Genomic DNA, 16,953 nt, shown 5'->3' with positions numbered 1-16,953 from the left:
CCGCGGTGGCTCAGTGGTTAATGCGTTGCGCTGCTGAGCACGAGGTCGCGGGTTCGAATTCCGGCCGCGGCGGCCGCTTTTCAGATGGAGGCGAAAAGCAAAAACGCCCGTGTGTGCGAGATTTCGGCGCACGTTAAAGATCCCCAGGGGGTCAAAATTAATCCGGAGCCCTCCACTACGGCGCGCCTCATCGCCTGCGTTGCGTCGGCGCGTTAAACCCTACAATCAATCAAAGCTTCTGTTTACGAAGAAAAAGCTATGAAGGGTGTCGCATATTACACTAAATAAATTCGGTGTTTTGAAATTAAGTTTATTTTTAATTTATGGCTCACGTGCGTACGCAGGACTAATTTTTCATAACAGCCAAACATAAATAACATGGTGTAATTCAAAAGTTGGCGGGTCTTATTTCGCATCACCCGCGGAAAGTACCACGAGCTATAGTCGTGCGATCTGCTGCAGGGCTTTAAAGGCGCCATGAAGACGAAACACAAGTTTGGTTCATTCAAAAGATTGCCTCGTTAGAATCATACTGACACCACTTTTAACGTAAACTTCGCTCCAATAGGCTACATAATTAGGAAAAAAGGGAAGGGTCATGCGACCCACTAGCTAATTTCCCGCAACAGAACCTATGTCATACCAGACTGCTCTGGGATAGGCGGAGGGCGGAAAAAGAAAACGCGAATTAGGCAAAGCTTATAAGCTTGCCGAACGAGCTATTTGCGCCTAAACGTAATGCATATTCATTTTGCAGCCGTAAGAATGGTGCGGTAAACAATTATAGTTACGAAAGCGCACGTAAACATAGAAGTACCGGTGCGCACTGCTGTTGGTACTGGGCGCACTATGCTTGTTTTAGCTGCACAGCTGTCCGACGCTTTGGAGCTGTCTTATACGACGCTGGCTGATTGGCGTAAGCGACGTTGCCTTACGACGTGGCCCTGTTTGTCAAGCATATCCCCTGTTTCACGAAGCGATTACTTTCTACCGTAAACAAAGCAACGGCGGAGTGCTGAGTATGCTAGCGCCATCTGGGAGGTTTGCCGGCAAGCAAGGCTGCGGTGCCGAATGGCGCAGTGGAAGTTCTTTTGTATACGCGCCGTTATGATTTCATTGTGGACGTCACCAAAACACACTATTTGGCGGGAAAATCAAATTTTAACCTAAATTAATTTCTCAGTGAATACGGCATCATTTGCTGCCGCGCAAGCGCTGGGGGCACTATAAAACACGAAATCTTTCGAATAAAACAAACTCCTATTTTTTCTTAATGACTCCTTTAAAGGGGCACTGACACAAAATTTTGAAGGCGAGATAACTTCGGAGATAGATTGGTGGGAACACATTTACATCATCTGCAAAATGTCAGCGGCGAATACAGCCTAGAACATATTTAAAATCAATTTTAAAGTGTGCGAAACGCAACCGAGCAGCCAGCAGAGGACCACGAGCAATCGACATCCCGAGGATATTGTGTAAATAAACAACATCCAAACACGTCACAAGTTTGTGTTTGCCGCTTCCGCAATGCCGGCGTTTTTCGCCGGCTCGCCCGGCTCGCCGCTCCAATCGGAGGGCCGGAGGGCGGAGCTTCTGCTCTCGAGAACGAACGACCCGATCGTTGGCGGCGGAGGCGCCGTGATTTCGTGATTTCGTCAGCTCATCGGGCAGCTGGCCGCGACCAAAGTTCTACAGCGATTCCAGGCACTCTGTTTCTATTACTGTTCATTACCATTGGATGCGAAAACGCGCCGGAGGCACGAAAAGCCCACTGAGCTAGCCGCACGGTCGTTGTGCAGACGGCGGCCACGGCCGCGAAGTGGCCGAGGCCGGCGCAGGTAGCTCGAGTGATAGCTCGTTACCGCTGCACGAAATTGTCCCCTATTCCCGACCATGGTGGCTTGCATGAGAAAGGAGTTAATGATGCGATGGCGGGTTGCATTAAAAATTGTCATCTGCACAGCTTACGAGAGCGGCACTCGAATATCCGCCGCAGTGCTAAGCCAAACACATCTGTAGGCGGACCTGTAGGCAGACCGGCCGGCTGCTCCCAGCGAGCGTCTTGCCACCCACCGTATCGAGCGTCGCGCGTCGTTCTTTAGCCTCGGTAGCATTTGCACTCGCAGCGCCTGCGTCACATCCACGGTCGCTTTTTAATTAAGCGCCTCACGAGATCAGTACGTGGGGGCATTCGCAGAAACTGCCGTCGATGCGGATTCGACAGTGCTACGGCGGCTCTGCTCTGTGATATCCCTCCGACGGTCACGTGGTCAGCTTTGTTCACACAAAATCCACAAACTCCATCGTTTCGCGGCACTCGCTGAAACCGAAACTGCGACTGGCTGCATTGAAAATGCCTCTAATTAAACAAACGTCGCACGCTGAAGCGAATGAGGTTTCTACAGGTTATAAGTAGGTCACTAGCTACTTATCGCAACAAAAAAAAACATGATGCAAAATTTTTGTGTCAGTGCCCCTTTAACGGAATGCTGTCGAATGAGGACAGAATGATGCCATTTGAAATGGAAAGAGAGGTGGCGTTTCCGCTCCTCAGGAGGACGGGACATTCCTGTCTTCATGACCGGAATGACTTTCTGATGGAGGCGAAAAGCAAAAATGCCCGTGTGTACGAGATTTCGGCGGACGTTAAAGATCCCCAGGTGGTCAAAATTAATCCGGAGTCCTCCACTACGGCGCCCCTCATAGCCTGCGTTGCGTCGGCGCGTTGAACCCTACGATCAATCAAACCAAAAAACGGTCTTTATACATTTCATTTGTTTTCGTGAAGCCTTTTTTGTTTGACATAAATAACAAGGTTTTTCCTCACCTTCCTTTCCACAGTATACCATTCTTGGACGGCACCCCTACCGCCGTTTCATGCTTTTTTTTACTTCCACTCAGCGAAAATTTGCGCACAAGCTTGGCATACGAGTCCAAAAATAAACTTCCTTTTCTAATTTTTTTTTCGAACTTCAAGGCGTTGAACTTGGCTGAACTCATCGTATTCTGACTTGGGAACAACACTTGTTTCGTGTACCCGTTTTTAGGCCTAACTTTCAAGGCTCGTGTACCGACTACCGGGTGGCCAGCTTTACGCGTCCGTTCTTGGGTCTGTTTCTTTCTTCACGCTGAAGGATGAGTGCTTACCAACTATCCCAACTCTCCACTTTTGCGTAGCATTTTGTGAAACCTCGCTGGGCTCAGGCAGCCTGCGTCACACGAGATACGGGAGCTCGATGGATCGGTTCCTCGGCCACTCGCGTTCATACTTGTTGCCGAGAAGAAGCAACGTCTTCCTTTCCTACTTTCTTCCGTAGCCTTTCTCTTCTTCGCCTCCATGATCCGCTCCCTCTGACACCAATACCATTGTATCGTCAGGGTGGCAGCGCAGAGTAGCAAATCCTTTCGTGCGGAAAGACGATATTTCGACGGCTGCGACAAATCCGAGAAATGAGCTCTTGATGCGAACCTCCTCCTCCGGGCAATGCGCCACGCAGCGAGCCGTTTCCTATTTCGAAACCCCGTGTTACCGCCTTGAGAACAATTTTCACCTCACTGTTTTCTGCTGCGCTTTACTGGTGTATTTCTTTACTGCCCTTCATCTCTTCACCCCACCTCCAACTAAGGACGAAACTGAAAGCCAAGCGAGAAGGTCAGAGGATCCGAGCGGCGTGTTTCTACTCAGTCAAACCGCTCTTTTATCTCTCCCTCTGTCTATAAAAAGGCACTGCTTTGTGCTACCCTTTCACACAGGGTTTATGATGCCTTGCTAAAGATATTAAAATGTAGGCAAGGCGGGGGACGATTTTGTAGAGGGTGAATCGCAATGCGTCCGCTCCAGACATAATATAAATAGGACGAGTGCAGTGTTTTCAGTGAGTCACAACTTTCACGCGTTAGATGGACACATATTTTACTGGCTATATATTGTTCCATGTGCCATTAAAATGCTTAAAAATAGAGTTCGTATTAACTATAGCGGCCGTTGTAGACTGATCTGTCAAAAGCTCCCAGGTTATTGTGCTTGTTGTCTAAAGTGGAGAAATTTCTGCAACTGTCTCTGGATAATTCGCTCGGTTATATTTGAGGAGCAGGGTTTTAAATGAGGGGAGTTATTTCTGTAGCTTTCCCAAGTTAACAGCCTTCACGGTTAAGCCTTCGTTATATAAAGCGTCAGCATAGAGATAATTTACGCGTATTGACCACTGCCTCGGATCATCAGCAGCTGTATACACAGCGGTTAACACAGATGATGAAAACCGTGTTGACCGAACCGGCTTGCAAACTCGACATTCTACAACTTAAAGGAATAAAGGCGAGAAAGAAATGAACGCCTTTTGCGCGCTTTGATTCAAAGTGAAGTAAACAGGTTGTTTGTTCGGCTGTAGTAATTGTCGTCGAGAAGGGTCAACTAAAATTGTTGAAAAATATTCCCAAAGCTACATGATTACATCGTTCATGGTGGACTCATTCACCGCCCGACAAAGCTCTGCGCCCATATTAACTCGCCTCGCTATTCGCCGTTAAATTTGAACCGGACACCCACCGATTGTTTTGCTTAGTTCTGCCAGTACTTTTAATCTGTCCGCCAGGTGGAAAGAAATAGCCAGGGGTCGCCACAAACTCAGTTTCTATGCTCGGATATACCGTTCCTTCGTCGTACGCCGGAGAGCAGGGCTACGGTCCTCCGCTACGTACGTCCAATACCGCATATCCTTTGGAGCTCCCCCGCCTAAAGTGAAATAAATGCCAACCATAGATTTTATCTTGTTTTTATTGCGGATCGGATGGGCAGCCTTATCATATTCATTATTCGTGCGAAGATTCAAGCCTTATATATCTCCCACGTCGGTGAACGGGGATGGGAACGCGCCCGATGGGAACATGCTTTGAACAGGATGTGGGAGGAACGGGAATTCGTTTTCTCGGTACACCACTGGCCGACCTTCATTAGGCTAAGGAGTCTGCGTCCCGGGGCACCCGGCTTTCATGGTCCCCGAGCAAAGAGTCGTGAATGGCGATAATCGATATCTTGAAAAATAGCTCGGTGTTGGCTCGCTGCACGTGGCCAGTTTGAAAACAGACTAGTCGAAGTTCCACTTATAGCCCTTGGCAACGCGGGTGGTCAAGGTTACCTGTGGAATACGGGGGATATAGTTGCCTTCCTCCCTACTAGGGCGAAGATTTTTTTTTTTTAACGAAAGCAGAAATTTGTCGTAGAAGGCATGATACGTGTAGTAGAAGACATGTCGTAGAAGACATGGTATAAGACATCGTAGAAGACTAAATGTCGTAGGAGACACTTGTGCACAACCACGCGTGTTCTCTTCTTACTGTGCTTCGCAAATTGCGAGTATGGCTAAAAATTTACGTACAGTAACTCCGGCTCCCAAATACGCACGTATGCGGAAGTTTACCCGCCTTCTCAAGGAAGTTCATTAGGATAACGAGCCGATCGAGGGCGCTAATTGTTTAGCCTGAATGTTTAATGACTTTCTTGACTCTGGTTGTCATTGTTTTTGTTTCTTCTCCTCTCAATTCGGTTCTTCCTTTGCCACCAAGTTGCATCATTAGACAGTACTGTTAGTGACCTTTTTAAACATTTTGCGCCGGCACACTTCTCAAAATTCTCGTTTCGCTCTTACGACGCATGTAACCATCCATAAAACAAATTTCAATGTATAACGGGAATTTATTTCTTTTTCTTTTAATAAGAACTGCGCATGCACTCATCGTGCAACAAGAGGAACTTCAAATCCCTAACCATCATGCGGATACTTAAAAACGGGGCCAGGAATTTTTTTTTCCAGTGCGAAAGCATTAACCGGCCCTTCAGCGAAAAATCCGGCGTCAGCATCGCTGCTTGGAAACGGCTTCCACGCGACTTGAAATCGTTCAATAACAGGGCTTCACCTTATTAACAACACAAGTAGAGGACCGCTCTGCTATGCACTCTAAGAAATTGCCGGACGTGGGCTTCACCACGATGCCCCAGAACGACCAATCAGCGTGATCAAATGTGCGAATTTGGCGACTGATGAGGTCCAGCATACGATTAGAGTAAAAAAAAATTTTTGCACCACTCCGTCTAACGACGACGATAGTTGAACGCAAAGCTTTCTTGTGATGGGTTCTTTGGTTGTCCAATCCCACACTGCGAGTATTCTGGAGGTGTGCACCATTTTTCTAGAATACCCGCAGCAACTCTCGGATGTGTACTCCCTAGGCCTAACGTTTGGGTTCGGGGTGTACGGCGCGAATCGGTACCTGCTGCTTGGCGCTCGCTTCGAACATGTCGAAATGGAGCAATCAGATAGACACCGGCTTCATAACGCGAGAAACCCAGGTTCGGTTCCAACCGCAGGGAGCGTTTTTTTTTTTTTTTCCTTCACTTCACCCGCGATCATTCATCGTCATCGTCAGAGAAAGTTGGCTTTCCTGCAGGGCGTGTTGGCGTTCAACGGTATCAGGGAGGACTCTAAAGCTTCGCTTTAAAATAGAGCTTGCGCTCGGAGAAACAACATCGCAAGGCGTGTATTTGCGCTGTTGCCCCAGCGCAGCTTCGGAAGCATTTATTCTTGCAACCCAGAACACCCTAATGCGCATTTCCCTGCGCGGTGCACCTGCCTAAATTACAGCGCGCTTGAATCGCCTCCAGTAAGGATGCACAAAGAGCCGCGTCTTCTAATCCTCTTCCCTTTGTGAACGCAGGTGCCCGGGGAGCGGTTGCCGGGTGCGTTCCTCAATGCGAGCTCCGGCACGGCCATGCAGCCTTCGTCAGCCAGCAGCACGGTGGTGTCCATCGTCCTTCCCACGCTCGAGGCGGCGGCCAACAACACGACGGCCGGCTTCCAGGAGCCGGGCCACGTCCCGCTCGACAGCTGGGACCTGTCGTGCCGCTACCTCATCGGCACCTTCCTGTCACTCATCATCCTGACCGCCATCACGGGAAACATCCTCGTCTGTCTCGCCATCTACACCGACCGGAGGCTGCGCAAGCTGGGCAACCTCTTCCTCGTCTCGCTCGCCGTCGCCGACCTGCTGGTCTCGTCGCTGGTGATGACCTTCGCCGTGATCAACGACCTCATGGGCTACTGGGCGTTCGGGCCGCAGTTCTGCGACATCTGGATCGCCTTCGACGTCATGTGCAGCACGGCCTCCATCCTGAACCTGTGCGCCATCAGCATGGACCGCTTCCTGCACATCAAGGACCCGCTGGGCTACGGCCGCTGGATGACCAAGCGCGCCGTGCTCGGCACCATCGCCGCCATCTGGATGCTGTCGGCGCTGCTCTCGTTCCTGCCCATCTCGCTGGGCTGGCACCGGCCCTACCCGGACTCGCTGCTCGTCGTCGACGGCAAGACCATGTGCGCGCTGGACCTGACGCCCGAGTACGCGGTCACATCGTCCCTCATCAGCTTCTACATGCCGTGCGTGGTCATGGTGGCGCTGTACGCCCGACTCTACCTGTACGCCCGGCGGCACGTGCAGAACATCCGCGCCGTGACCAAGCCGTGCGTGGTGAACCACAAGGACCCGGGCAGCCCGACCAAGTTCCGCGCCATGGGGGGCCAGTCGTCGCTGCACGTGATGGACCACAAGGCGGCCATCACGCTGGGCATCATCGTGGGAGTCTTCCTCTGCTGCTGGGTGCCCTTCTTCTGCGCAAACATCGTGGCCGCTTTCTGCAAGACCTGCATCTCCGAGGAGTGCTTCAAGTTCCTCACCTGGCTCGGCTACCTCAACTCGGCGCTCAACCCCATCATCTACAGCATCTTCAACACCGAGTTCCGCGACGCCTTCCGCAGGGTCATCACGGCGCACGCCTGCTGCAAGGCGCTCGCCGAGCGCGCGCGGGCGCCCAGCGACCTCTCGTACCGCACCAAGCGGAGCACCATCTGCGAGACGCCACGCGCCAACAGCCTGTCGGCTGCCGGCTGCCGGCACAACAACGTGGCCGCCAGCGAACGCATATCGCTGCGGGCGGAAGTTGACACGCGGGTCGAGATCAGCGTCAAGAGCATCGGCGAGATATCGGACATATAGCAGTGACGCCGGTGCACGCCACGCCGTGTGTGAATTTCCCCTGTCTCGAAATCCCCGGACCTCCTCCGGGCTGGCGGAGGAAGCCCGATGACGACGCCGCATCCGACCCGCCACTGCCGCCAAGCGTGCACTCTGGCCACTTGCTCGAGCCCTACGGATGAACTGTAGGCAAGGCTGTGGCAGGCGCCTCTACTTAGGAAGAAGTCTGCACAATAATTTATTCCATGAGCTCACGTGCAGGGAACGCCTGCGTCGGCAACACTACCTCATCGTCCTGCACGCCTCCGACTCACCGCGGGAGAATTGGCCTTCCGATCGCCGCGGCCCCACGCCTCCGCTCAGCCGGCCGACCGTGTAGTGCTGCGCCAAGACGACACTCACGGGTTCTGCGCGGTGAAAGTGGCTGACTGATCACAGGAGACCGCTTCACCAGCCTGCGTCACCCCGGCATGAACTGCGTTGCCTAACGGCGAAAAAGAGCGAGGCCAAACTCTCGTACTCTTCGGCGGACTCTCCCCTTTTCGTCGGAATCTATACTTTGCTAGTCGGCTAACAGCGTGCCCACACACTTACGTAATACCCCCGGTCACAGGCGGCCCATTGCTTTCTTGCGAGCCTCCGACAATCGGTCACACGAGCCTGAACGAATCCCGGCTTCCCCCTAGACTCGCCCGGAGACGCACAAATCTATACGGGACGGCTGCGGACGCCAGCGTCGCGTCCGCAGTCTTGTGCCTAGTCGACGACGACGACGACGACGACTTCGAAGCCGCCAAATATGCCTTGTCCCCCCGCAGTTCTCTCCCTGTTAAAACACGGGCCGCTTTATCGAACGCTGTATGCTATAGCGCCTTAAAGTGCTGCTTGCGTGTCCCACGTACGCGACACTGGCCGCGACGTTGTCTAGCTCGTTCCCAGCTCGGTTTAGCGAATTCGTACTTGCCGAGAAATTTTCAGCGCCCAGGCATTCCCCTGGCTGGTGACTGTCGATGAGTTCGATATGCGTAAGGTGTGGGAGAGGTTAAGGCACGATCGAAAAAGGTATCCTATTACATCACAGGGAATAAATTCGGATGGATTGGTATGGCGCTAAATTTGAGTGCAAGGTTTTATTGCGCAGTGTACTACAAACCTAGGATAGCTCATTTTTGGTGACGAAAGCAGCTTAGCAGTATATCAGAAACGGCTGCAATCAGTTCACCGTGCTTCTTGCCGGGACATCTGTGCAGCGCATTTTGTAATGCCTTATGAAATAACTCTGGCATCGTACTCCCGTTTCGCAATTTCGCTGCGGCGACATAAGTACGGGTGTCGATCCCACTCGGAAAAATGGGTGTTATAACAGCAACGCTCCAAATATAGAGACGCACTGTCAAAATCGAAAGCCGTAATCGATAAAACCCGGCGTGTCCACTACTGTTAGATTAGGCGACGACGTAGTGAGCGATCAATAGGGGATGGCCTGGACGCAGGACAGGCTTAGGAGGTGGTCTTCCTTTTTCCTATATTTGGAAGCGCTGCTTTCGCCCCATTAAATCCAGCTGCTTCCCCCGAGATTTCGCGAAACAGGGCTTGCTTTACAAACAGCTGTGAATAAAGGTACGAGCAAGCCCATCCCTCTTGTAGTTCCGCTTAACTGTTCCACTTAACTTGGAAGCTCAACATGGCGGATTGAACGTTTCTGTCTTACTTGTTGCGTTCAGAAGGAGGTTGAACTGCATTTTTTTCGTACGCCACGCATTTTTTTCGCTGCCATCAATGCGGCTTTTTCTCTAGCCTTTGTCTTAGGATTCTGTTTTGGCTCCTGCTTACACGACTTTTCGTTTTCCAGAATTATCGTCCTAGGCGCTTCCACCAAGTTAAAGAGCGCCAAGTTTCTCTCTCTGTCGTGCGCACGGACGGATATTTATTTACTGCCAGCACAGCTCGCAGATATTTAGGTTGGAGGACAAACGGGATAAAACATAGGTGTAATATTTCTTTATATATATATATGCGACTCACCAAACTACCACTCGGCTCGATTTAAGCGGTGATTTGCCAAAATTTAACCACGAATGATGCTTCCAAAACTATAATCTACTGAGCTTCCAGTCTGGATCAACGTCACTCCTACGTGTGGTAGCCATCGGCAGTCACCGGCTAATCTAAACGCGTGAACTCATATTAGAGCCCAAAGGCAGCCACTTTCACTCATCTGATGCCACTACTCTGAAATCACTGCTCTGGGTGGGTTGTCGTGAAGAAAGCAACAAGGACGCGGGCGTTTCTTTTTAATCGATGCGGGAACAGGCCGAGAGCAGTCGGCGTCGCGTGCAGAACGTGTACGCAATAGCGGGAGTGTACATATATGTACGAATAGCGTGTATAGTTAATGTAATTTTTCTCTTGCCAGGAAAGACACCGAATGTGCGAGGTTGTATTCGCACGCGAGGAGTCGCGCGTGTTGAGTCGTGGTCACGTGATGGAGTGTGCGGGGAATCAAGAGACTTTCTGTGCCCTCTCTTCCTCTACTAGTGACTCGACTACGCTCGTAGAACGTAATCTCAACTGGACAAGTGACGCGTACCTCGACATAATAAACGGATTGCCTGTTTCGTTAACGTCGTATACGCCCGAGTGCTTCCTTCCCACTCCTCTTTCAGGGTCCTCCCGTCAGGAGAAAACATCGGAGCCCACTGCGTGCATTGATGTTCAGTCATTGTCAAGATCTCTGAAGTCACTGGCTTTCTGCACTGTGTAGCTTGCGTAACGTAACCTGACCCAAATAATAGACGCTTAAGCTTGACTGTTACACAGTATGTAAATACACAACGATCACAAGTGTTTAATCAATGCATTTTTACTGAATACTGTGCCAGATTTAAATGTTCATTGCGACAGTTTCTTTTTCTGGCGTCTAGTGGCTACAGCAAAGACTTCAGAACTTCTGGAAAACCATCGCAGTTTGACTGTGATGGTTCCAGCCGTTCGTGGATCAATCGCCAATTACCGCGCTCATACGGACAGAGAAGGAACAGATGCAGCGAAACGGGATGATAATTGTTAACTGGCATGAACATGGAATGCGTCTTGAATAATCGGTGTGGCTACACACTGGGAAAGTGCAGGGAAAGTGCAGAGAAAGTGCAGAAAGTGGTGTCTGCTTTTCCCCTGTAGTGTGAAACGGCTAAACAGTCTCCCGTCCCGCAGTTCTGTCTCACTGCCTGTACCTGAACGAACAAACTTTTTCGGGATGGTAGCGGCACGTGCTTCTGCTGCTGTAGCAAGGGTGTTTCATCGCTAAATAATGCAGATTTACCTTGGTACAAACTATACCTAGTTAATTTAACACGCTCAGATGTCGTAATTGACCGGCGGGTCCCGCAACATAATGCTGCTGTACGACAGCAAATATGTAGTCCTTTATTGTGGTGTGGATGCTAAAGAGACCCTGCAACACTTTTCTCAACTTTTTTGAAATATGAAATGCTAAATTAAATTAAATATTAAATAATTAAATATTAATTAAAAATAAAATAATTAACTATTAAATGCAGAACGTGGTCACCCAACACACCCAGTACTTAGATTAGAAGGTCGCAAAGTACCTCGGCCAGAAATTACTGCTCTATGCCCACCAGATAACTTGTAAACTCGCTGAAAATATTTTAACACGAAAGTGTTTTATTCCCGGGTACACCAAGATTTCACTGACGTCATATCCGTCACAGAAATGACGCCAGTACAATGAAGCAAGCGGCCTGTAAAGAGTGCACCCCTGCTTATAGGGTCATCTTGCGGGGAAGCAACCTTTACTGCTAAAGAGTACGTTATACTTTGGGTTGTTCGTTTTCGGGTTTTATATTTTAACACGAAAGTGTTTTATGCCAGGATACACCAAGATTTTACTGACGTCATATCCGTCATGGAAATGATGCCAGTACACTTTTGCCGAAGCGAACCGCCGGCAGGACGTCACTCTCCAAGCACACCCACAAAACAGGCGCCGACCCGCAAATCATGCTCAGCTGCTGATTTCGCTGCACATCTCACTTTCGTGTTTTACTGATTCCTAGGGCAGGGGAATCAACCACAGTTTTTTTTCACTCTTTCCCAGTCTTTAAGTTCTTCGGCTGCTCGAATTACGTCTCTAAGGCTGTTGGCCGGTTTTTCTTCAGTTGCAGCAACGGACGCTTTTCGATAGTAACTTCAAAAATTAGCAGTGGCTTAGCTCGGCTATGCCAGGATATACGTAGCGTGAGCTAAGGTTAAGCTAGTTATTCTTAGGTTTCCTGGTTGTCTAAGATTAGCTTATTATCATGCTTGCTGCTGCTAAACCGATTTTCAATCCAATGCAATCCTATACAATTTAATGCAATTCAATCGAGTCGCAGCGGCGGCGGCTCCAGCACGCCAGCTGTGCACCGTGACACGTCACTGCTCCTCGCGCATGCGCAGCACGGCTCTCCAAGAGCCACGCGAAACTGCTCAACCTCAGCCAGTGTAGCTCACGCTACAAAAAAGCCACAAAAACAAAGCAGTAATGGAAGGCGTATCTGGTTCGACGAGCGAATCACGCACTGCCGCTCCGCGCTGGCGATAACTACAGCTTTGGCAGTGGTTTCAGACGAGAAGGAAAGAGTAAACCGCTTATCGAAAGTGTTGCAAGTTCCCTCTAATATCTCGGAGAAAAAAAACTTTTAAGCATTTTAAATAGCGTATAGCGCATTACAACACACTTGCACAGACTCCTGGTATTTGTATCAACGTGCAGGAGCATGCTGCAGTAATTGCAGTTAATAAGAATAGCGTTTATATAACACTGCCGATAACGCGGACAGATATCTGCAGTTGGCACGGTGGGTATGCCCGGCTACACTGTCGAACATTCTGTTATTGTGCTTTGCACATGCGCAGTAGTTGTGCAACTGGTTCTACAAACGAGGGCAGTAGCTGAACAATCCGTTTTCTGCTCACTTGTGCCTCTAGCAACTTTATTCTTGTTCGGCCCCACACCCCAAGCTATTCACCCTAGAAGCCTGGCTTGTAACCAAGACTCCGAAAGTCATCATGGGCGCTGGGGCATCTCCTGTTTGCGAAAGGAATAGGAGCGCCCTGGCGGACATACTGTGTCTTTTTTTTCATCGGCACCGGCGAAAGACAGCGTAAGTTCCACAGCAGCAAACTTTGAGTGTTCCGGGTGGGATAGAATAGCCTCGATGACAAATAAGACTAATAAGAATTGTGGAATGCGGGAGCAACTCGTCAGGTAACTAAGAATCCGAAGGTTCAGAAAACGACCACTCTGCTCCAGATGTTCTACATACCGAGACCAGGAGTGTGCTTGTGACTGCCGCAAAATTGAGACTGTACCAAGGCCCTACTGTACCGGTGAGCCCACTGCCATATATTGTTGGGTTTCAGCAAAATGATTTCACTGGAGTGACAAACAGTGACAGAGTGGTTGCACTTTTATGCCCGATTTTCGCCGGTAGCAGTGAAGAAAATGGGTCCCAACAGCGATTTGAATATGCGACAAAATAATCTCCATAACGGCTACGTTAATACAAGTGACGACTATTGTAGTCGAGGCAAACCAAAAAACTTTGAAAGGGAATGTTAACAAAAGTACAAACGAACAAGTCTAAACAACTCTATACACAACTAATATCACACATAACGCTGCACTACTAACCACTAACTACGACTAAACGGAATGCGAACCTGTTTAAAACTAGGCCTCAGAGCAAGGAGGGCAGAAGCACGTCATAGTCAAACGGTAGGGGAAATCAGAGGTTGTCTGGACGCATATGGTGTATCTTCTGGTATGCGTGATCCAACGAAAGCAGCACTTAAAGACAGCGCAGTGATCTCGGTGATAATCCGGACAGCCGGGGTAGTTGTCTAAAGGTAGGCCGATTAGCATGCACCTTAGAAACGCAACTCCTATTCACCATCCAAAAAGGGCGTTAACCAGACTGGCTGTAAGACGCAGCCCGCTTCTTTAAATACGGTTTTCATAGAGTTTCTAGAACCGTCCCGTTATTTTCGTAGCCCCGCAATGCCGCCGTACTTGAGCCGGGGGCGCGATAGAACGTCTTAATCCGGGCGCCAGGAAGCGCCGGTAGCATGTGTAGTCTTTCCCCGGTGGGTGGGCAGGATGCCGCCGGCGCGTCGCTGCACTTGATTTCGTGCTCATCAGGTTGCGAAGGAAGAGTTTTCTGCGAGTGCACAGGACCGCTTTCGCGTAGCCATGCGAAGCTACGCTTTCGAACACGCGGTCTAGGTTGACGTGTTCCTTCAATGCACCAATGAAACGTAGGGTTGGTGAAACGGGGAAACAGCGCAAGCAGGCTACAGACGAATTAGTACTCGTTTCTCAGAGTTTCTGTACCTTTTTCACAGCGGAGCTGTTGTCGCTGGCCGTAGTATGTGCTGCGTCATCAGAAAACTGTGTCATAGTTGCCCCAGTCGTTTACCGCGCATGTGAGAACACGCCTCACGAGGAGCGCCCGGTGTCGTACAGGCTTGCGCGTGGCGCTCGCAAAAAAAAAAAAAAAAAGACCAAGAAAACAGTACATGTACGTCCGCGCCTCAGGGGGAGGGGGGGGAGGGGGCTGGCAAGACATCAGAATGTGAGGGTACCCATCCAAATCAACATGAAGGGAATATTGGGCTTCCAGAAGCCCTAGGATTTAAGGGTATCACAGAGGAAGTTAACTTCAAGGCTGTCGAGGGGACGAAAAGAAGATTAGAATGCTGGTGGACGAAAAGCAGAGAGGGGAATATTGCCTAGGACAGTTACCACCTGTAACAGGGAAAAAAAAGTATTTTGTGCCTAATAAGCTTTTTGTGCCTGCCCTAAGCAGCGCTAGTATTAAACCAAGAGTGTAAAAATGGGTATATTAGTCCTTTTTGGTAAGATGACATGTCATCACCCCGCTACTAAGGGGAAACCAATAGCAATCATCATCATCAGCTCTCACTACAGACGCCCAGCACGCGAAGCCGGTTGCTGCCGGTTCTAGCGCTTGCTGACGCGTTCCACTTTGGGAGAAATGTGAAAGCCTGCAGACAAAACGATCCGGGCCCACCAGTCATGCCTGATGAAGACGACGATATATATCGCGACGACTACTACTACCACAGTCAAAGGCGACAACGGAACATGTAAAGAAACATTTTCAATGCTATGCGATGCTAATGCAACGCGTGGTGGTGTGTCCTTCAGTGCTTACATGGAAAGAAATCCTTCAGCTCCGCTATGGTTCAAGCCTTGCGCGACTTTGTGCAAACATCGCCAATTTTTTTTAGCGAATGCCGTGCCACTTAATCATTGAAGCAAGGTCAGGAGAAGTAGGAAACGGAGGTTCAGCAATAAACGGAATAATTCTTTCATTTTTCGCCCTTCCTTTCACGATGTTGTACTCGCACTAAAGTTAAGTAAATTTTAAGGACGATAGTCTTTATTGGCCTACTTAAACGCAAAAATTTCGGTCTGTTTGCATGTTTGTCTGTCTGTCTGTGACTCGATTCAGCCACTCGGCCAAAGCGAAACAGTGATTTCGCAATAGTCTTATATGCCCACAGCCAAATTTAAACGTCTAAGTCCGGTGTTAATGTTCATACTTGTCAACACTGTTGAACAAGAACGAGACATTACGCAAATATAAGGCAGAAGATCAACACACGAGTGATATTTGCCGTGTTCCTTTATTTAAAAAATCACATATGCTTGTTTTTTTGCGATAGCAAATGAAATACTACATCAACGGCAGAAAACCATCGCTTGCTGTTGCCAGCGCTACCGCCTGGCGGCATTTGAGAAATCAGTCGGCAATACATACGAAAGGTTCCACTGAATGGGATCTACGTTCCGCTTAGAACGGTCGTGGAAAAGGGCATTGTGGTTTTATAAATGTTGTAGTATGGTGCCTCACTTCACGTGCGTCTCCGCCGTACGGCAGCGCTGGCATCGAGACACCCGACTTGGAGCAGCGGAATGCGGTAAACTTAAATTGACTTCAGCGAACCTCCAGCGTGTTATCTTGGGAGGACCGAGACGGTCGAGGAACAGCATGTGAGGTGGGCGGGAAAGAGAAGGGAGGCATTTACTTTTCAGGGGCGCCAGTCGACTATCGGCTTCCGGCGACATTTGCAACGAAAGGAGCAGATACGCGGCCAATTTTTATTACTGTAATACGTACATGTTTCCAGATGGACTTAAGTGCAGCAGGGGGTCCCGAGGCCAAACCCATGAATAAGCGGGACCTCAAAGGCGGTAGACGTAGGCGGGACACTCAAAGAAGAGTAGTCGAGGCAAAATGTGAGCGCACGTGCCCCGTTAGAGCAGCAGACGATTTAGAGCAGCGACGCGGACGATTTCGATCAGCAGTCCCTTTCGCCAAAAAACACGGAAACATGGCGGAGAACGAGGAAATCCAAATGGACCGTCGAAACACAACCTCAATAAAATATGCTGCCTAGCTCTCCTCAAGCAGGAAACACAATTTGTTCCGGCCGAACCCGAAGCATCTCAGCGGAGACCAGAATACGACCGGAGCGCTTCTCAGAAGAGCGAATAGAACCGAAACGACAAGCGACACGTGGACAACTTCGTCAGGATAAAAGAAAATTTCTGAGTGCGCCAGTGGAATTCGCGATTACAGTAAAAAAAAAAAAATAGTCGTAGGAGTGGTATCTACAGGGTGTTTCAGGAAAGAGTAAGTAATTTTAAAAAATGATTTTCGGGGGTAAAATTGTTTTATTGCGCAGTGGCCAGGAGCCGTGGCGGGCTCAATAAAACGAGTTCTACTTGCTATTTAGGGTAACAATTAACCAGTACTTGTTAATTACTTTTCAATTATTTCAGTTTGGCGTGTGATCGTTATGTGAAAAATTGTAGAGGATCATCAGTGAAAC

General features: G+C 49.5%; 1 protein-coding gene across 5 annotated transcripts in view; it reads left to right on the top strand.

The window, feature by feature from the left end:
• Positions 1–10,647, top strand: part of LOC144175026 (dopamine receptor 1-like) — a 545,209-nt gene extending 534,562 nt beyond the window's left edge. For all 5 annotated transcript variants that reach the window (XM_077704046.1, XM_077704048.1, XM_077704044.1 and 2 more), the window contains one exon: positions 6,715–10,647. In XM_077704046.1, the coding sequence (XP_077560172.1) occupies positions 6,715–8,049 (1,335 nt within the window). In that variant the 3' untranslated portion in view covers positions 8,050–10,647. The remainder of the gene's footprint in view (positions 1–6,714) is intronic.
• Positions 10,648–16,953: the final 6,306 nt, after the last annotated feature.

This window comes from Haemaphysalis longicornis, unplaced genomic scaffold (genome assembly GCF_048455015.1).
Source record: "Haemaphysalis longicornis isolate Haplotype H1 unplaced genomic scaffold, Haemaphysalis longicornis Haplotype H1 scaffold_3, whole genome shotgun sequence".
Classification (NCBI taxonomy): Eukaryota; Metazoa; Arthropoda; class Arachnida; order Ixodida; family Ixodidae; genus Haemaphysalis; species Haemaphysalis longicornis.
Note: the sequence above shows the minus strand (reverse complement) of the source record. Positions and strands in the feature narration are given on the sequence as shown.